The sequence below is a fragment of the Pelobates fuscus genome, chromosome 5, assembly GCF_036172605.1.
Source record: "Pelobates fuscus isolate aPelFus1 chromosome 5, aPelFus1.pri, whole genome shotgun sequence".
Lineage (NCBI taxonomy): Eukaryota > Metazoa > Chordata > Amphibia > Anura > Pelobatidae > Pelobates > Pelobates fuscus.
This window is the reverse complement of record NC_086321.1, coordinates 251920753-251943715: the sequence shown is the minus strand read 5'-3', so window position 1 is coordinate 251943715 and position 22963 is coordinate 251920753. Positions and strand designations below refer to the sequence as shown.

The 22963-nt window shown below is 45.3% G+C and overlaps 1 protein-coding gene across 4 annotated transcripts in view; it reads left to right on the top strand.

Moving 5' to 3' along the window:
- FSD1L (fibronectin type III and SPRY domain containing 1 like) overlaps positions 1-22963 on the top strand; it is a 98224-nt gene that overhangs the window by 43848 nt on the left and 31413 nt on the right. For all 4 annotated transcript variants that reach the window (XM_063455211.1, XM_063455210.1, XM_063455209.1 and 1 more), the window contains exons 5-6: positions 510-532; positions 1399-1520. In XM_063455211.1, the coding sequence (XP_063311281.1) occupies positions 510-532; positions 1399-1520 (145 nt within the window). The remainder of the gene's footprint in view (positions 1-509; positions 533-1398; positions 1521-22963) is intronic.

Genomic DNA, 22963 nt, shown 5'->3' with positions numbered 1-22963 from the left:
AATACATTAGTAGGAATTCGGGTACTCTTGTACCTACTTACCCTCCTATGCATCTTGCTTTACTCTCCATTACATGACTGGTTGAAAGTAATTTTCTTGATTAGAAGAGAGTGGAGACTATCCTGCATTTTCCAAGTCAACTTTCAATGGGACCTCTGGTCACTATTAATGGGGTGCATGTGTGTGGGGAGTAAGTTTTTAACTGAGAAATCTGGTCCGACCTAACAACACGCATACGTACATTTCTTTAAAAAGCACATAATTGAAAAGCAGTGTATGTTTATTTTTCCTTTTCTTGTAATGCTTGCGAATGACCTGCAATTCTAACCGCTCTATTAACCCCTGCACATTTTACACCTCATGAACTGGGTTACTCTTTATGATCATGCATGAATGCCTTGTGGAAAGTGACATGTGTCACGTTAATGTCTTGCATGGAGTTTACTGTCCTTCGGACTTGCATGGAGACACTAACTCTGCTTTCTTTCTTCCTCCTGACTTGCACCAAGGCTGCCAGACAGATCAAGGATAGGTACAGTACCAAAATCCTCTTTTTACTATTTTTGGGGGTGTTCTTGTTTTTTTGTTAATATTTGGGTTTCTGTTTGTTTACCTTACTGCATTGTGCGTTATATAGACATGATATGGTATACTGATTTCTCTGTGTGTTGAATTCACATGCTCAGGGCACACTTGAAAGACGAGAGAAATCTTAATGTAATGTACTTTTTCTTTATAAATACAAAATGTGGAATGTATCCGCAATGTATAATTCACTGCAAAAGTAACTCCAGTATATATTTAGTTATAGTTTGTTAAGCTGCACAGTGAGTGTAGAAATGGTGTTCTCAGAAATCATGTTGAGAATTTGGTACTTCTACCCTTGGATGAGCCACAGAAACAAGTCTATTCATTTCAACTAATGTAATTTGTGGAGTATCACACAAATGGAAACATTTTAATGGATTTACTAGCCAGCAGAACATTCAGTGAGTGACCTATGATTTGTTATTCTAGTGTACCTGCATGATACATACCTTCCAGCATTTAAAATCGACAAAGTGGGCACATTAACGTTAGGTGTGTGTGGGTGTTCCCAGGGGTGTACTGTTCTGAGAAAGTTTAGTTGACTTACAGTATTAATTGCTCTGATTTAAATTGAGACCCAAAGAATACGGAGTTCCTTCAAAAAAGAGATTTGGGTAAAAAAGAGGTACAGCGGAATTTGGACCCAATATAGGGACTGTTTCTCCTAAATGGACCCTGAATATACAAGCCGTATTGTGTAACCATTTTATTCTCGTTTTGATATATAAAAGTAATTTAATTTCATGTTCACTGAAAATATATTACGATCCATGTGTGTTTTACCCACTTGACTGTTGATTTTTACTGCAGGGTAACAATGGCTGCCGCCTTTCGCCTTTCACTTAAACCGAAGATCAGTGACAACATGACACACTTAATGGTGGACTTCTCCCAGGAGAGGCAGATGATCCAAACTTTAAAGTTTTTACCAGGTAAAGTGTTTTCAGGAAAATTATTGTGCAAATTAGTATGCTTTATAATGGTCATCTGGTTTATTAACATTTTAGCTTTGAGTCATTTTTATTACATTTTCTGTTTGTTTGTTTTTTGTCAGTTGAAGATCTACCTGATGTACAAACTAGTTCCAAATGCATTATCCCTTATGTGAAAAAGCAAATTATATATGAAAAAAATATATGTATATGGTTGCAATCAGCAGTCAGGCCTGGATTTACTTGTCCGGTGCCTATAGGCACAGAATTCTAATGCACCCTTCTGGAAGTGGATAAGTATGAGCATAGATATAGCATATGAGAAAATAATGCAGATAGAAAGATGGATATAGCAACAATATTTTTTCTATAAACTTATTCAACTCACTCAATATAGGTTATGCAATCCAATATGGCTGCCAAGTTGCATATGGCAGAGCACAATTTAGAAATTTGGGACTAATCATAAAGAGAGTTTTTGGGGGTTTTTTGACACAAGGAATTGAGATTATTACAAAATGTTGGAATGCATTTAAAAAAAAAAATGTTGAATATCCACAAAATCAAATTGTCTGTCAAACTATGACAGACTGACCAGAAGAGGTGACCACACAAAAGAATATGGATAAAGTGCATGTGTAGCTATTGTAAAGAAGTGCTTACTTATCTTCGTGAACTTTGATCCCCTTGTTACCTGTAGCACTTTTGGTTTATATTTAAATGGAAAACTCCAAGCGCCATAGCCACTACAGCATGCTGATGTGTTTTTGGTGTCAGTAGTGCCTGACATTGTAAACAGAAAGCTCTCTGTCTGAGCCTGGTCTGATGGTATGATAGTGAAGATGCTTTAACAAGCTGTAATACAGTAAATAGTCAAAAGCAAAACAAAAGCAAATTTATACAATTCTAGCACACTAGGTAATTGGCGCATGGAAGCCATATTGATATTGAAATTGACTTGCTGTAAAAAAACTGTTATAGAGGACCTAGATGTGGACATGTTTGCCAAATTTTATATCACACGTGCAGATATCGTATTTATAATAAATTGCCACATAGTGCAGTAGTGAAGTAAATGCAGATTTTCTGCAGTTATTGAACAGTTTGGCGGTACCTAAGGTAACTAATCTGTGGTCATCTTTTGATAGCAATATGACTCGATATATGCCAGATTTTGTTCTGATAAAATCTGTTTAGTTTTTGGAATATTTTGTAAAATTCGTCACAGTAAACAACGTGGCTGTTAAGACCATGTGACCAAGGTGGCGGAGAACAAAAATATGGATAAAGTAAATGCACCAATATTAAGGAAAATTGTTTCATACTTACCGTAATTTTCTTTTCCTGATCATTATTCATGGCAGCATTACGTGGGTTAGCTCCTCCCCTCACAGCAGAAAGGACAGGAAACAGAACTCTGAAACTGGTATAAATAGATCCTCCCCCTTCCCATCAGGCAGTGTTTGTAACTAGCTTCACAACTCTTATAGTATATGGGGGGGAACGTAATGCTGCCATGAATAATGATCAGGAAAAGAAAATTACGGTAAGTATGAAACAATTTTCCTTATTCCTGATCAATCATGGCAGCATTTACTCATGGGGATTACCCAAGCAGTATACATATCGAGGGAGGGACAGAGTTCAAAACAGCTAATAGCTATAAAAAACATTATTGAGCTGCATAAACCTTAGAAGACTTTTAAAAAAAGCCAAACAAGCAATCAATAGGATATTGCCAAAAAATCTGCTCAGAAAAGTCAATTTACCCTAGAGGCTGCAAGGTCAGCAACCTCCTGGCATTCAAATGTCTGAAATATCCTGAATAAACATAGAGCCAAATAGGTTTTAAGGCCATGATAGCCTAGTCTAGAGAACCTCCATGAAACCCAGACACGGTCTAGAAATTATAGATCTATTATGTCAACAAGAAAGGATAATGTCCTTCTCTGATATAAATTTAAAACCAAATGGATGGCATCATCAAATCAGAACCTTGACAAACCGTTAACTTCCAGAAATCATACTGGAACAATCAGACACTGTTGGATGAGAACAGTCACACCATGATATTTAACGTGGGAGAATTACACTACTTTCTGGATGTTTTTATCAAAGGCAATTCACATTGCGTCCTCTTGCCTAGTGAACTACTTACCTGTAGATACAGGAAACAAATCAATATCTGCCTGTCAGAAAGAGGCAGAGCCTAGTAGAGAAATAAGAGCCGGTTATGAAAAACACTGCAACAATGAATATAAATTGCAAAATCAGACTCACAACAATACTACACACCGTGGATGAATTGATACAGTAATGATCAGTTACAGGAGAGGTATAAACCAATAACATTACTAGGCAAAGGCAAAAAGAATCATATACAGATTAGTTGAGGAAAAAAGGAATATCGGTATGAACCGTAGAATTTGTGGTAACTACTAAATTATAAGTAGGCAATGTAGGCCAACCACATCAGTACCTACATTCAAAGATAAACATATTGTTGTAAATAGTAGAGATTATGCCAAAGAGCATAATCAAATTTATTAGAGACTGTTGTGCAACCTGAGTAGGAGATATGCAATAGGCACATGATACATTGTGGCAACAGACATAATAAGCAGGATAGTAGAAGATATTCAGTTATCCTTATGAGAACCAACAATCGCACACTTACTCTTACCTTATCTTCAGATAGTGATGAAGTACTTATGGCAGAGCCTATGGTGATAATAAGCAGTTGGTTTTATCTGCAAGATATCAACACCAAACCAAGCATATAATCCACAAGTATTAAATCAATGCAATGTTAGAAGTGACCATAACTTATACCGATCTAGGTACAGAGACCATGTAAAAATCAGTCAAATGTTTGTCATCAGCAAGCTGCATTACCTTATAATATGCAGGATGAATCAACCACTTAAAGTCACACATTGGTTGCAAATTCCAGATATAAAGGACACCTAGAAGAATCCCCATGGATATCAGAAGAGAGGTCCATAATGGAACTACGTGTTCAGGGATTTCCTCTATTGTTCTGGTAGCAGGTGAATTTAATCTGAAATAGTGAGCCTGGTAGAATGGTCTAGGAACTGGAAAGACCTTCCAATGTCAATTAAAATACTTGCAATACTCAGTATCAAAGTCCCCTGGAGCATATGAGCCTAAAAGAATACCTTTTATTGCAGAAAGGAAATTATAATGTTCCCCTTCACAACAGGGGAATCTGTGAGAAAATTCTGAACATTAACTCCTTAAGAATCAAAAGCATGCCACCCCTGACATATACCGTATTTTTCGCTCCATAAGACGCACCTCACCATAAGACGCACCTAGTTTTTAGAGGAAGAAACCCAGAAAAAAAATATTCTGAACAAACTGTCCCATAGTGTTTCTTACTATGGGACAGTTTGTACAGAATATTTTTTTTCTCCCCTGTCCCATAGTGTCCCCCCCTCCCATAGTCTTCTCCTCTCTCCCATAGTCTTCACTCACCCCCTCCCCATAGACTTCATCCACCCCCTCCCCTTAGACTTCATCTCCCCCTCCCCTTAGACTTCATCTCCCCCTCCCCATAGTCTTCATCCACCCCCTCCCCATAGACTTCATCCACCCCCTCCCCATAGACAGCATCCACCCCCTCCCCATAGTCTGCATCCACCCCCTCCCCATAGACTTCATCTCCCCCCTCCCCATAGACTTCATCTCCCCTCCCTCCCCATATACTTCATCTCCCCCCTCCCCATAGACTTCATCCCCCCCTCCCCATAGACTTCATCCCCCCCTCCCCATAGACTTCATCTCCCCCCCTCCCCATAGACTTCATCTCCCCCCCTCCCCATAGACTTCATCTCCCCCCCTCCCCATAGACTTCATCTCCCCCCCTCCCCATAGACTTCATCTCCCCCCTCCCCATAGACTTCATCTCCCCCCTCCCCATAGACTTCATCTCCCCCCTCCCCATAGACTTCATCTCCCCCCTCCCCATAGACTTCATCTCCCCCCTCCCCATAGACTTCATCTCCCCCCCTCCCCATAGACTTCATCTCCCCCCCTCCCCATAGACTTCATCTCCCCCCCTCCCCATAGACTTCATCTCCCCCTCCCCATAGACTTCATCCCCCCCTCCCCTCCCCATAGACTTCATCCCCCTCCCCTCCCCATAGACTTCATCCCCCTCCCCTCCCCATAGACTTCATCCCCCTCCCCTCCCCATAGACTTCATCCCCCTCCCCTCCCCATAGACTTCATCCCCCTCCCCTCCCCATAGACTTCATCCCCCTCCCCTCCCCATAGACTTCATCCCCCTGCCCATATTCTTCTATTCTATCCCATATTCTCCTCTCCCATACTGTCCCCCTCCCCTTGTCCCATAATTACTTACCTGTCTTGTAGCGTTGGCCGGCAGCACAGGGCGCCCCGCGGTACTGGAACTTGAATTTCATGTTCCGGTTTCCGGCGGGACTGAAAGGAAGTGCGCACTCAGCTTGTGCACACTTCCTTTCAGTCCCGCCGGAAACCGGAACATGAAATTCAAGTTCCAGTACTGCGGGGCGCCCTGTGCTGCCGGCCAACGCTGCAAGACAGGTAAGTAAAGCTTCATATTCGCTCCATAAGACGCACAGACATTTCCCCTCACTTTTGAGGGGAAAAAAAGTGCGTCTTATGGAGCGAAAAATACGGTACTTAAGGGATTGCCAAACATTCAGGTCCCCAAGTAATAAAGGAGAATACTGAATAAAATGTATAAACCAGACCAGGAGAATTTTTCAGAGTAGGTGAAAGAAAAGGCCAATATTAACAGCTTTTAAATTAGATTTAAGAAAGAAAAGAAATATACCAGAGAAAACAGTCAGGTAATTGTTTCAGAGTTACCTACTTATGAGATCAATTAATAGCCCAATTTGTGCTCCTGCAACCAGCATGATCTACTAAGCTGTGCAACAGTAATCAGCATATATCTAAAGGTTAACCCTGCCACCAAACTTAACAAAAAAAAAATCCTATCTTGATCAGAGAGGAGATGATACCTGGCAATAGAAACACTTTTGTAGAATGGTCTCATGTATACATAGGTGTGTACACAAAAAAAAAAAAAAAAAAACCAAACCACATCAATAATGTTAAACATTACCATGCTCCATTTTGGAAATCAGATCTCCTTCTCTCCTGGAAGAGGCAATCAGACAGGTTCAGAAACACCTGCAATCTATCTGAAGTGGTAAACTGTGTTAATTGCATATCCTGAAACACCTGTGGGAGAGGGAATCTAATACAAAACCAAAAGCAGTATGTTCCCTTATTTACTTCATTTAAAAACTGAAATGGAAAATCCACAGTAGGCAATAGTTACTTACCCAGTACAATTGTTTTTGCTAGAATTGGGCTGTATTATATCTCTGCTCAAAACAGACCTTAGATCATTTGTATTGTTAGATCTACCAAGGCTGTGTATAAATTGGTTATATATTAATACCAACCTGCATACAGAATATAGGAATCACATACATTGTGGATGTTTCTAACAGCACCTTATGCACAGAGATTTCGTCACATATACTGAGTCTGAATAAACAGTAATCATACATAGCGTACCTCTGCTATATACAGTGACACTATGCCTGCACACATAGTAGGATTATATGAGTGAGCTAAATTGCGGCTGTGTTTTAACAGAGCTTCATGCACATATTATTCCTCACACATATACGGAGGTTGTGATTGTGACTAACAACCACACATAGAACTTGTATTAGATTGGATTCATATAGAGGATGTGTCTCATTCACCTATATTGTGTTTCCACTAATACATCAAGCATATAGTGAACAGATACACGAAGCAATGTCTCTAACTTACACATAAAGCATGTAGAGTACATATACTGAGGCTGTGTATTCACAGCAACACAGAGCATATAGAGAACACAAACTGAGGCAGAGTCTTCAGATCAACTCATACATACACAACATAGTGGATACATATACTGAGGCTGTGTCCTCATAGAATTCATACATAAAGCATGTATTGCATACATATACTGAGGTAGCGACCTCATTGCAACTCATACATAGAGCCTATAGTGGATACCTATACTGAGGTGATGTCCTCTTAACTCATACATACAGCATATAGTGGATACTTATACTGAGGCAGTGTTCACACAGTAACTCTTACATAGAGCATATAGCGGACACATATACTGAGGCCGTGTCCTCATAGTAACTCATACATAGAGCATATACTGGACACACACTGCGGCAGAGTCTTCAGACCAATTCATACATAAAGCATATATTGGAAACATAATGATGCTGTAACAGAAACCAGTTCGTGTACAGATACTGAGACCCAGTGGTCTCCTGTGCAGTATATTCTTCCACTGTCTGCAAAAGCCTGCTTATTTGCAATAATGCACAGATAACAGCAATCAATGCCACATGCCTTGATAGAAACAAGTGTGTGTATGGACTTAGATTTTTAAAACCGGTCATATATATGTGTGTACTTCAATCAGTTATCCAGGAAAGTTCTTACCTTGGATATTTCTCTGTCTTCAGGACTGTGGAATTCCAGCAGACTTTATACAGCCAGGATATCCATTATCAGCACTCTTTTTTCACAATGCCTCATTGCATTATCAGCACTCTTTTTTCACAATGCCTCATTGCATTATCAGCACTCTTTTGCACAATGCCTCCTTGCATTATCAGCACTCTTTTGCACCAAGCATTCTTTCATGTATAAACTTACCTAAATGCTCACCACACAAACCTCCTAAATGTGACCTATTTGTTAGAAGGAAGCCTAATGTAAGCAGCTGGGAGGGACTGAAAGAACAGAGACCCAGGTGCCTATACTAGTTTTAATCTAAATTGCTAATGCACTTACCTGAACAGTTGCAGGCCTGTGTTTCAGTGGCAAAATGGGGATTTGAACAACTGACAGCCTAAACTGTTTAAACTATAGGCTTCCATCTGTACCCCATAAGCCTTTCATCATCACCAGTGGAAGAAGGTTTAACCAAACCCCAGACAAGGTGGAATACATAGAATATGTATACCCAGGTAGTCACCTTATGGAAGTGCTGTATATTGGGTCTTCAGGGATAAAGGCTTAGACTCGGCTGGCCTTATGTATGCAGTGGACCGCTGTCATCCCCTCAGGGAGAGAGATAGGTTAGACTCCTGATACTCAAGGAGGTACCCAGGCTGGCAACTCTTACCGATGTGCTGTTTGCTGGGTCTTCAGGGATAAAGGCTTAGACTCGGCTGGGCCTCATGTATGCAGTGGACTACTGTCATCACTTCAGAGAGAGATAGGACAGACCCCTGGTTGCTGAAGTAGGAACCCAGGCTGGCAACCTTTACAGATGTGCTGTTTGCTGGGTCCTCAGGGATAAGAGGCTGAACCCTGGCCTGGCTTCATGTAGGCAGTATATCACATTCATCCCCTGAGGGGGTACCCAAGCTGGCCTGTTGCTGGGTCTTCAGGGATAAGAGGCTGAACCCTGGCATGCAGTGGACCATTTTCATCCCCTGAGGGAGAGGTTGGGTCCGACCCCCGGTCACTAAAGGGGGTACCCAGTCTAGCCACTTTTACAATAGTGCGTTGCTGGGTCTTCAGGGCTTAGAGGCTGAACCCCGGCAGGGCTTCAAAAATATTGCCTGGTGAGCATAAAAGAAAAAATCTAGGCTTGCATAAGCAGACTCCTTCCAAACTGCTGTGAAGGACAGGAAAAAAGACTGCCTGATGGGAAGGGGGAGGATCTATTTATACCAGTTTCAGAGTTCTGTTTCCTGTCCTTTCTGCTGTGAGGGGAGGAGCTAACCCATGAGTAAATGCTGCCATGATTGATCAGGAAAATATATTATCATATCGTTAACATTTTGCAGCATAGTGAAATAGTAAAAATAAATGAGAATGTATGCAATTTTAGTATACTGTAGTAGATATGGGGAAAGGGGTGCCTTGGCGTCTCCCCATTGTAACTAGTTAAACCCTACAGTGAACTGTAGTAGTTATGGTGCTTGGAGTGCTCCCTTAAAGTGGCAATCTAAGCGCCAGTACAATGTTAATGCATTCATATGTTCTATTTTTTACATGGTCAAATCTTTAAACATTTTGCACAAAAAAAAATGTATGTTTTGCAAAATGCTCCACTGTTGGCTTGCTTCTTTACCACCTCTCCTGACTCCTTTTCAAATGTATGTAAACAGCTTAATTGCTAACAGTCAGTGGCGTACTAAGGGAGGGGCGGGGGGGCGGTCCGCCCCGGGTGCCATCCAGTAGGGGGGTGCAACACTCTGTCCCTCCTGCTGGTCCTCTCCCTCGCGGCTCCGGCGCTCAGTGAGTGAGTCAGAGCACAGGGAGGGGATTCCCAGCCTGTGTTCTGAGTCATCACTGAGCACCAGGGATGCTGTTATGGAGTGTGCCAGCAGGGGGCGCAGAGCGTGTATTCTGCCAGGTTTCTCCCCTGCGGCCACTCTGCCTGCACCTGCTGCACTGCCTGGGCTGGGATGGAGAGAGACAGCCCCTGAATCATGGTAAGACAATATTATTGTAAATTCACTCTCACCCCCTCCCTCAGTCACCCTGTCACCCCCCACTCAGTCACCCTGTCACCCCCCCTCACCCTCTCACCCTGTCACCCCCTCCCTCAGTCACCCTGTCACCCCCTCCCTCAGTCACCCTGTCACCCCCCTCAGTCACTCTGTCACCAGTCACCCTGTCACCCCCCCTCAGTCACCCTCTCACCCCCTCCCTCAGTCACCCTCTCACCCCCTCCCTCAGTCACTCTCTCACCCCCTTCCCTCAGTCACCCTGTCACCCCCCTCAGTCACCCTGTCACCAGTCTCCCCCCTCAGTCACCCTGTCACACCCCCTTACCCTGTCACACCCCTCAGTCACCCTGTCACCAGTCACCCCCCCAGTCACCCAGTCACCCCCCCTCAGTCACCCTGTCACCCCCCTCACCCTGTCAACCCCCCTCAATCACCCTCTCACCCCCCCCCTCAGTCACCCTGTCACCAGTCACCCCCCTCAGTCACTCTGTCAGTCACCCAGTCACCCCCCCTCACCCTGTCACCCCCTCAGTCACCCTGTCACCAGTCACCCCCCAGTCACCCTGTCACCCCCCCAGTCACCCTCCCTCAGTCACCCTGTCACCCCCCCTCAGTCACCCTGTCACCCCCCTGAGTCACCCTGTCACCCCCCCTCAGTCACTCAGTCACTCAGTCACCCTGTCACCCCCCTCACCCTGTCAACCCCCCTCAATCACCCTCTCACCCCCCCTCAGTCACCCTGTCACCAGTCACCCCCCTCAGTCACTCTGTCAGTCACCCAGTCACCCCCCCCTCACCCTGTCACCCTCTCAGTCACCCTGTCACCAGTCACCCCCCAGTCACCCTGTCACCCCCCCAGTCACCCTCCCTCAGTCACCCTGTCACCCCCCCTCAGTCACCCTGTCACCCCCCTGAGTCACCCTGTCATCCCCCCTCAGCCACTCTGTCACCAGTCACCCCCTCCCCAGTCACCCTGTCACCAGTCACCCCCTCCCTCAGTCACCCTGTCACCCCGTCACTCTGTCACCAGTCACCCCCCCAGTCACCCCCGTCACCAGTCAGCCCCTCCCTCAGTCACCCTGTCACCCCCCCTCAGTCACCCTGTCACCCCCCCTCACCCTGTCACACCCCTCAGTCACCCTGTCACCAGTCACCCCCCCAGTCACCCAGTCACCCCCCCAGTCACCAGTCACCCTGTCACCCCCCCTCAGTCACCCTGTCACCCCCCCTCAGTCACCCTGACAACCCCCTCCCTCAGTCACCAGTCAACCCCTCCCTCAGTCACCCTGTCACCCCCCCCTCAGTCACCCTGTCACCCCCCCTCACCCTGTCACCCCCTCAATCACCCTGTCACCCCCTCCCTCAGTCACCCTCTCACCCCCCCCCCCAGTCACCAGTCACCCCCCTCAGTCACCCTGTCACCCCCTCCCTCAGTCACTCTGTCTCCCCCCTCAGTCACCCTGTCACCCCCCTTAGTCACCCAGTCACCAGTCACCCCCCCTCAGTCACCCTGTCACCCCCCCCCAGTCACCAGCCACCCCCCTCAGTCACCCTGTCACCCCCTCCCTCAGTCACTCTGTCACCAGTCACCCCCTCCCCAGTCACCCTGTCACCAGTCACCCCCTCCCTCAGTCACCCCGTCACTCTGTCACCAGTCACCCCCCCAGTCGCCCCCCTGTCACCAGTCACCCCCTCCCTCAGTCACCCTGTCACTCCCTCCCTCAGTCACCAGTCAACCCCTCTTTCCCTCACTCTGCTACCTGTCACTCCCTCCCACGCTCTGTCAGCCCCTCCCTCCTACGCTCTGCCACCTGTCCCCTCCTCACTCTGCCAACCCTATCCCACAGCACACTATGTGCCTTACAATGCCCTACACACACTACATCCCACCCCCACACTATGTGTCTTACCCATACTACATCCCTATCACCCCTACACCAGGTCTGTCTCCTAAATTACTATCAATAAAGATTTGTATCAGGACAAGTAGGTTGTCACGGCAGACAAGTAGATTGGGCAAACACTTTAGTCCCTGGACAAGTATTTTTTTTTATTTTTTATTTCAACACCTCTGCCCTCTCTGCCATATACACCCCCGCCATATACACCCCTGCCTCGTCATGATACCGGAGAAACTGACGGAAGCGAAGCACAGAGAGATGGACACAGGTTTCTTCAGGAAGGAAGAGATTCTTTATTGGATCACCGATCGGGACTCAGAGGGACTAACGTCACCAAAATACAGCAAGTTCTGAGCCCCGGACAATAGTGCAGGCTCCTTATATAGGCACATAACTCCTCCCATATTAAGCTCCACCCGCACATTCTCTTAACCAATCAACACAAATAAGAATTAACTTCCTGTTTGACCGCATGGCTTGTCCAGCACAATGGAGGAGGGGGAATACTACATCCTGTATTCTTGCACATGCTCCGTACACTACTGATCGTATCTTGCCTCGTGCAACCAACTGATCGATACGTCAGCATATGCACGTACACATGCCACGTGGTAATCTCGGCCTACTAAATTTATTTTTACCGAGATTCCACCACATTCCCCCCTTTGATGCCTCTTGATATTTCACAATTACTTGAGGCATCACTTAACCTTGGTTTGCATACACCGCAAGTTACCTTGAACCAGACCAGACTTATCTTATGATGTGAATCTTCAACACTCATCTTCTTGCATTGGTTCTCCCTGATTTAGAGCCTTATACTTATAAATCGCCATTATCTGTGCAGCAGCCTTCCTCTCTGCTATATTTTCTATCAGGCTTTGCACAGACCTAACTACTAAGGGTATAAGACACGGCAGGAGTAGACACAACATTAAAATCAGTAGGACTCCACCTACCACTGCCTTAAGCCCTCCAAACCACTCATACCAGCTACCAAACCAACTACTTGGATTATACCCTTTCCATACCTGAGTAGGCACATGCGCTAGTTTAACCATATGGCTAGTAAGCTCAGCTATTGCTTGCCCTTCGTCATCTATTTGAAGACAGCAATTGCTCAGGTTAAACTTCCCACATACACCTCCCTCTACTGCCAAAAGGTAATCCAAGGCTAATCTATTTTGGTAGACTGCTGTCCTCATCCTGGTGTTATGCTTTGCTAGAAGATTGAGCGCTTGTGATGTCTCGTTAGTAATAATCTCAACCACCGCCTGTAATCTTATAATACGGTTGAGCATATAAATAGGGGTTCTGTAACCAAAGGTACCATCCTCAGCCCACGTGGCTGGCCCATAATAATCTATGATACGCTGGGGAGGCCATTCATTATCTTCCCAGGCGCCTATCTCTATGGGTCCCCTTTTCTTCCTATGATTCACATCATACACTTTAACACCTAAAGTCTCACCTGTTTCAATCGGTAACAAGAAGAAGGATGGTTTGAGCATACCCAACACACATGCCCCTTCCCAGTCCTGTGGCAACTCCGAATAGGCTTTCTTACCACAGATCCAGTACAAATTTGCTGGGGCTCTCCAGGTAGATGTGATGGATAAATCAAACCACACATCCTTTAAATTGGCGTATCTAGCAAACGGGTTAGATGGTTCCGAGACATTTGAAGCCGACCACCAAGTTGTATTCTTTGTATCATCATCATAAGCTTTTTGCCCTAGACAAGTTAATTCTCCTACAGAAGTATTATACATTATTCCTTTCCTTGCTATGCAAACATAACCTATGATGGAGGTCTTTAATCTCCACTCAGATTTACTTCTAACACTCATATGATAATCGGCTTGTGTAGATATCAGTTGGTCAACTGCCTCAGAACCGGACATTACCTCCTTTGCTTCCCAAGGCCATTGGTCTCCCATGTTAGTACCTCCACACACATAGCAGTTGGTAACATTAAGACTACCGGCAATACTTTCGGCTAAATCGATGAACAGGTTTTTAGCATTATGGGGGATCTTATTATCTATACTCATCTCTTCATAAAAGGAATGGTATACTTGATGAGTTTGGGAGGATACCGTATCAGTCTCTATCCCTATAAACAATAATGTCCCAGGATCTAAACCCGTCCCGTATATCTGAAACCCAAATAAATTGCCATATTTGTCTAAGAACTTATCGGGGTTATTTATAAGTATATGGATGGGATTACATTCCATAGACTTACAATATGGGCTAGTCGGCAACTTAGTCACTATCATGTCTTTGTCTACTGTCTGTCCCCAAGTCGCCCACCCCACACAAGACCAATATGGGCAAAAGTTATAATCTTTATTTGGGCATCTAGGACTCACATATTTATTTTTACTACTGGGACAAATATATTTATCATTAGACCCATACGTCCTCTCCCATCTAAGATCCCCACATACATTCCACGGCTTTCTACCACTCGATATCGCTTTACACGCATCAAATAGCAGAACACCCGAAGAATGTACGGATTCTAACACCGTCTTGTTAATTAGGGTCCCCTGAGGATCTCCATTCCTGAGAGTCAACCAAATTGTACGAGGTTGATACTCTGGACTGAAGCACTTAGGTTCTCCTACTCCTAAATGGCACACACTATAGTCTATATTTAAGTATCTACATCTCGATACATCTCCTTTACACTCGTATTGTGAATGCCAAATTAGGGTTTGGGAAATATGGTTACCTGTTCTCGTAGTCTTAATGCATACCTCACAGCTAGGAGTGTCGGTACCTCTACCTTCCTGAATATAAAAACACATATAAATAAACACTATCAAAAGCACATCTTTCGCCGTCATCCTCAGTCTTCGTCCGTGCGAAGGCGCCTCAGCTTCCAGGATGTGAGGGCTGCAGGGAATGGAGTCCTGCTCGTCTTCACAGGTGTCCCTTCGAGACTTTCCTGGCTTATATACTATGTGTTGGTAAGCGGACAGGCTTTATTATGGCCTTCTCACTCACGCACCAAATCCCTGTAACAATAAAATTTGTAATCCACACGATTCCTCGTTACTCCGACTGAGTAGTGCGTTTTAACCGGATCTTGCAGGGATTCTCTGGATCTGCTGTAACTTGCCAAGAATCGACTGCTGCTGGTTTAACCCTGGAGTGATGTATCCACGGAGTCACTTCGGCTACTTTTATCGCTGTAGGGGTAGACAAAAGAACAACATAAGGACCTCTCCACTTGGGCCCTAACGGTACATTATTCCACTCTTTAATCCACACTTGATCTCCTGGATGATAACTATGAACAGGGGGATAAATATTCACAGGTAATCTATCTTGTACCCATTTCTGTACCTCCTCCATAGTCTTACCCAACTCTACAACCTGCTGCCGGGTAATTCCTTCTCCCAACTGACTCAAGTCCCCCCTTAAGTTACCAAGTACGGGAGGTGGTCGTCCATACATGATTTCAAAAGGAGAGAGGCCCATCCTTCTGGTAGGGGTACTGCGGATTCGCAATAGAGCTATGGGTAAGAGAACGTTCCACTTAAGTTGGGTTTCCTGACACATTTTAGCCAACTGATTCTTAATAGTTCTATTCATTCTCTCTACCTTACCAGAACTCTGGGGTCTATATGCAGTATGAAGCCTCCACTTTATACCAAGCATATGAGTCAGTTGTTGTAGGCACTGATGAACAAAAGCTGGACCATTGTCCGATCCTATAGAACAGGGTAGTCCATATCGGGGTATTATTTCTCGTAGCAGGAATCTTACAACTTCTCCTGCTTTCTCTGTACGAGTAGGACATGCTTCTACCCAGCCTGAATAGGTGCACACAATTACCAACAGGTAACGATGTCCACCCGATTTAGGCATCACTGTAAAGTCTATTTGTAGATCGGACATGGGGAGTCCCCCCATAAACTGGACTCCTGGTGGCTTTACTGGTCCTTGTCTTGCATTATTTTTAGCACACGTTACACATCTTCGTACAATGGCCTGAGTCAAGTTGGACAATCTTGGTATGTAGAAATGTTTTCTAAGAGATTCTTCAGTGCTGTCTCTCCCAGAATGTGTCCCGTTATGATAATTTTGGACAATTTCTACCGCTAGTGATGCTGGTATGACTATTCTTCCATCTTCTAGCTGATACCACTTGTTCTCCAAATACTTTCCTGGTTCAGTCTTTAACCACTCCTCTTCTTGAGCTGTATAAACTGGAGTCCATTGGGACAGTGGAGTTGGTATAAGAGCAGCTATATGCCCCACATACTCCTGTCTTCCTGATTCAGCAGCACGCTTAGCTGCACTATCTGCCATCCGATTTCCCTTGGTTACATCACCATCTCCTCTCAGATGCGCTCGACAATGTATGATACCGACTTCTTTCGGCTCCCACACTGCTTCCAATAGTTGTAGGATTTCAGCTGCGTATTTGATTTCTTTGCCTTCTGAATTCAGTAGTCCTCTTTCTTTATACAAAGCTCCGTGGGCATGAGTGGTTAAAAACGCATACTTATAGTCCGTATAGATATTCACTCTTAAACCTTCAGCCAATTGTAACGCTCGTGTTAGTGCTATTAATTCTGCCTTTTGTGCTGATGTTCCTTTCGCCAGTGGCCGAGCTTCTATCACCTTGTCTATTGTTGTCACTGCATATCCTGCATAGCGGATCCCTTCTTTCACATAACTACTGCCGTCGGTGTAATATTGAACATCGGGGTTCTGGATGGGAAAATCACGAAGATCTGGTCTACTTGAGAATACTTCATCCATTACTTCCAAACAATCATGTTGACTTTCAGTAGGTTGTGGCAAAAGGGTAGCTGGATTTAAGGTGTTTACAGTCTCTAAATGCACTCTTGGGTTTTCACACAACATTGCTTGATACTTGGTCATACGGCTGTTACTAAACCAATGATTTCCTTTGTAATCCAACAACGTCTGTACTGCATGTGGGACTCGTACATAAAGTTCTTGACCCAGAGTGAGTTTATCGGCTTCAGCTACTAGCAGGGCGGCTGCAGCTACGGCTCTTAGACAAGGTGGAAGTCCGCTGGCCACTGCATCCAATTGCTTAGACATATAGGCAACAGGTCTTTGCCATGATCCCAAGTACTGTGTCAATACTCCCACAGCCATTCTTCTTTGCTCATGTACATATAAGTAGAATGGTCGTGTGTGATCAGGTAGACCTAATGCTGGGGCACTCATCAAAGCCTTCTTCACATCTTCAAATGCCGTTTGCTGTTCTTGGGTCCATAAGAAGGGGTCGTGCTCTGTACCTTTGATAGCTGCGTACAGAGGTTTTGCCAGTATCGCATAGCTGGGAATCCATATCCTACAGAAGCCTGCTGCCCCCAAGAATTCTCGCACTTGTCTTCTATTCTTGGGTATTGGTATTTGGCAGACAGCTTCTTTTCTCTCTGGCCCCATAATTCTTTGACCTTCAGAGATATGGAATCCCAGATATTTGACAGTTGGCAAACACAACTGAGCCTTCTTTCTAGACACCTTGTATCCTGCCTTCCAGAGAATGTGTAGTAGATCGTGCGTTGCTTGCTGACAGATCTCTTTTGTAACTGCTGCTATCAACAAGTCATCTACATATTGTAACAATACACACTCTCCTGGGATGGACTCGAAATCCAGTAGATCTTGACTTAGGGCTAAACCAAATAGGGTAGGTGAATTTTTAAACCCTTGGGGCAGTCTTGTCCAAGTCATCTGGCGTTTTGAGCCCGTTACAGCGTTCTCCCATTGGAAAGCGAAAATACATTGACTTTCTGCGGCAATTCGGAGGCAAAAGAAGGCATCTTTGAGATCTAAGACTGTGAAGTAAGTAGCCCCGCCCGGAATTAAAGCAAGCAGGTTATATGGATTGGGTACAACTGGATGTATACTAACAACCGCATCATTGACTGCTCTCAAGTCCTGCACAGGTCGATACTCATCTGTACCGGGCTTTTGAACAGGCAGCAATGGGGTGTTCCAGGGGGAAGTACAGAATTTTAGGATACCATACCGTATGAACTTATCCAGATAGGATTGGATGTTCTTCTTAGCCTTCTGCGGGATGTGGTATTGTCTTAGGCTCACTGGATAAACCCCAAGTTTTAGTTCAATTTTTATAGGTGGAATATTGCGGGCCAGTCCTGGTGGGTTGTTCTCTGCCCAAACTCCTGGTATGTTAAATAATGTCTCATCACTCCTAGGGTTTTGGCTAGTCAACACTGTATAAAGTCGCCACTCTTCTTCCTTTGGTACGGATAATGTCATGATACCTGAAGGTCCATTAAACTTTAAAGATGTTGTTCCATTTGGTAGGAACGTAATCTGCGCTTGTAATTTTGATAGCATATCACGTCCCAGCAATTGGACTGGACATTCAGGCATATAGAGGAATTGATGTTTTACTACGTGGCCTCCCAATGTACAGAGTCGACTTTTAAGAACCGGTTTTTCAGCACTTCTTCCAGTTGCTCCTATCACAGTAATAGTCCTTCCAGATGGAGGAGCAACTAGATTAGTCACCACTGAATGTTCAGCACCAGTGTCGATCATGAACGCACTCCTTTTTCCCCCTATTGATACATCGACCATAGGCTCCGCTCGACCAAGGGGGATGGAGCCCGGTCGGTATCAATAGTCCTCCATGACCGTGTCAGCCAATCCTACGAAGTCCCTACCTTCTCTATCGCGGGACCTTTGCGCTGCTGGAATATACCTGTCTTCCCTAACACTTCCTCTGTTCCCATTACTCCCTCTATTACCATTACTCCCTCCGGGGCCTCCTCTACCTCTCGCTCTGCCTCTAAAGTTTCCGTAGCCTGCCCTGGGTAGGTCTCTCTGGTACTGCTCTCTTTGCGGACATTCGTTCCTCCAATGCCCTTCTTCCTTGCAATACGCGCACTGATTCCTACTCAAAGGCTCCCTACTCCATCTACTATCGCCTCTATCTGGGCCCCGTCTATCTACGCCTGCGATCGCTACCGCTAGCATATCAGCCTTTTTACGCATCTTGCGCTCTTCCTCTTTCTTACTTTCTGTTTCCCTATTCATATAAACTTTATTCGCTACCTCCATTAGTTGGGTGATTGACATACCTGCAAACCCTTCTAACTTTTGTAGCTTGCGCTTAATATCTCCGTAAGCTTGGCTGACAAAGGCGGAGTTCACCATTCGGGAATTATCTGCGTCTTCCGGATTAAAGGGGGTATACAAGCGGTATGCCTCCAATAATCGGTCATAAAAGACACTGGGCGCTTCATCGCTTTTCTGAATCACCTCAACTGTCTTCGACATGTTAATAGCTTTCTTTCCTCCGGCTTTCATGCCAGCAATTATAGCGTCTCTATAGGCTCTGAGTTGGACCATATCAGCACCATTTACGTTCCAATCGGGATCGGTGTTGGGATAATGTGTTGCGGCCCATGCTGCTGGATTAGCTTGGTTCAAAGCACGGGCTCTATCCTCTAGTGCTTTAATGGCTGCTTGGTTAATTCTTGTCCTTTCCTCATTGTTAAACAAAGTCATTAATAACTGCTGGCAATCAGCCCATGTCGGGTTATGTGTCTGTACTATTGAGGTGAACAGATCAGTCATAGCTTGTGGTTTCTCAGTATACGAGGAATTGTGGGTCTTCCAATTTAAAAGATCGGTTGTCGTGAATGGGACATATACAAAGACTGGGTCAGCATGTGCCATTTGGCCTGCGGCATCGATATAGGCTGACCCAGGATTCAGACGAAGAGGCATCTGATAGTGTCTTAATTGTTGGGCACCGGTCAACTGTCGGGTCTGTATGGGGCTACGTGGAGGGGCGTCAGTCATAGGTTCCAGTCGGGGAGAAATAGGGTATGGGGATATGGGAGCTTGGTTTTGGGAAAAGGTTGTAAATAAAACACTTCGAGCCGAGCTAGATGAAGCTTGACCGGAAGTCTGAAGTGGCGCCAAATCAGGATATTCGTTTTTAATGGGGGTTGGTTCTGATTCCGGAAGGGGAGATTTAGTACGAGGGGGGGTGGATCCTGTACTGGAGGAGGAAGCGGAAGTGGATGAGGGTAATGAGGGGAGGGTTGCAGGACTTCCTGCGTTTGCGTCACTTCCTCTTAACGGAAAGTAAGGGGGCGGCAAAGGGATCTCGGACTCAGGGGGCGTGTCCAAAATGGGCCTAACACCAGTCCTAGTGGACGAACAAGTCCTAGCTACCATGAGGCGACACTGCTCCTCGTGGCATGTCCGGAGCCATTTTGGCGAGTCATTTACGGCCTGTCTCCAACAATCAATATAAGGAAACTGGCCGTAAAGTTCAGGCCTACCCGATACAGCCACGTGTAAGCGCTGTACCAGAGTTGGATCCAAACTGCCACGTGGCGGCCATGCCGCAACCAAAGTAGGCCACTCCCTAGTACACAAAGTGACCAAACGTACAGGAGACATTTTAACCCCAAAATCACAAGTTTTGAATCCCTTTTTAAAATTCTTCACCATACAACCTAAGGGATCCGGAATCGTTGACTGCGACGCACCCATACTTAACAATGGAACGTCGTCGACAACGAATACTATGCACGCGTACTATTCAACAGTCACACCCGTTTCCTCTGGCAACAGCACCACGTGGTACGGTTACCAAGTGAAACGTACACAATAACAATAAACACTCAGGGAATTCCCGTACACACACAGCTGCTACACCAGTCACTATATAATCAATATTATGCCCTTTGGCGTAACTATACAGTCACCCACGCTATAATTCTCTATATACGAATTACCCGTCTATAACACACCCCAGTAACATCGTCTTTTACAAATAGCGGTTACAGTACGGTTAGCATAGGTCAAAGCACAAGTTAAGGTCACAATACAATTATTAGTGGTTATGGTGTTAAACATGCAATGGACGACAATGATTAGTACTTATATACAGTGTCAGTAAATATACAGGGTTATGGTACCGTGCACTATAATACAGCAACACACTATTAACACTCTCGCTAGACGGCTGAGCTCGCGCTATCTAACAAGATATACACTTTACTAAACAATCGTTAACACATTTACAATTCCCAACTAAACTATTGGCCAGTACCTTGAATGGACTACCTAAAACTATATACACCCGTTTTGGTTAGCCACACTGCCCAATCACCACATATAGCGAGCTAGAGAACCGAATTTACACAGGCGCCTCTTAGTCGCACTATCAAAAGTCTAGTGGGTTCCAAATTTACACGCCTTCCCACTTAGCCCAGATAGGTTGAGAGCTAGCGAACCGAATTTACACAGGCGCCGCTTAGTCTCCCGGTCCCTCCGACCTAGCGAACGTAATATACACCCTAGAACGCTAGTCTAGACAAGACACCGGTGTCCGGCTAGGGCTATTTACACCAGGACCCCGCCTGACTAACAAAATCAAACGGTCTGACTAAAGAGCGTTCGATCGAGCGGTGCGCCTTCGCTCCTTCCCTCCGACAGAGGGGGCAGATACACAGATTCAAACCCCTTTGGGCCTACCGCACAATCGGTATACCCCTAGTGGGTCCTGCCGTCTAAAACAGCAGTTGTCTTACCTCCTCGTTCCTGAACCTGAGTTCACACTCATCGACGGGGACACCCCAGCACTTCTTACGTAGAGGCCGATGATCTCCTGGACAACAGACCAGTGGCGCCGAGACGAAGGGAGGTCCACGCAGAAGTTCAGGGGTGCAGCCGTAGAGAACGTGGGCAAAGATAGACCGTCTCACGCCTCTGCCTCTCAGCTACCGTTGAACGATGAGCTTCCCGGCCAATGCACCAAATGATACCGGAGAAACTGACGGAAGCGAAGCACAGAGAGATGGACACAGGTTTCTTCAGGAAGGAAGAGATTCTTTATTGGATCACCGATCGGGACTCAGAGGGACTAACGTCACCAAAATACAGCAAGTTCTGAGCCCCGGACAATAGTGCAGGCTCCTTATATAGGCACATAACTCCTCCCATATTAAGCTCCACCCGACATTCTCTTAACCAATCAACACAAATAAGAATTAACTTCCTGTTTGACCGCATGGCTTGTCCAGCACAATGGAGGAGGGGGAATACTACATCCTGTATTCTTGCACATGCTCTGTACACTACTGATCGTATCTTGCCTCGTGCAACCAACTGATCGATACGTCAGCATATGCACGTACACATGCCACGTGGTAATCTCGGCCTACTAAATTTATTTTTACCGAGATTCCACCACAGTCATAATATCCTCCCTGCTATAAACCCACTACCTGGTCATAATTCCCACCCTGGCATATACCCCTTTAACATGTCATATAATACCCACACTGCCATAATCCCCTCCCTGCTATATACCTCCACCGTATCATAATACACGCCCTGCCATACACCCTGGCCCTGCCTTGACATAATATCCTCTCTTCCATATAACACCCAATCCCATTGTTCCCACCCGTGACATAAAACACCATATACTCACCACCTCACCTGCAGTCACCTCCTTCAATCCACTGTGTGCAATGGCACACACTGTCATAGTATCCACCACACTGTCCCACCCTGCCATATACCTTTCTCCTGATAGTAATACTCACCCACTTACATATACATCCACGTTGTCACATTCCCCCAGACAGATAGGACAGATATATACTGGAAGGCAGTGAGATGAAACATTTTATGGACCATATAGGAGTTTGTGTACGCCCTGCAGTAAGCCGGCAGCCGGGGTATGACGTCATCCTGGCATCGGCATCACTACTGGTCGTGCAAGTGAGCTGTGAAGGAAGAGCACAGAGATCCCAGCCCAGCAGCAACCGCTTGTCACTCCCAGAGTAAGGTAGGGAGGTTGGTTGGACCTCTTAATAACTAAATGCGTGTGTATATCTGTGGTTGTGTATATGTTTAGTAGATAGCTCCCTAATTTGGTGTCCTTAAATATGTCAATCCCACATAAGGATAACAA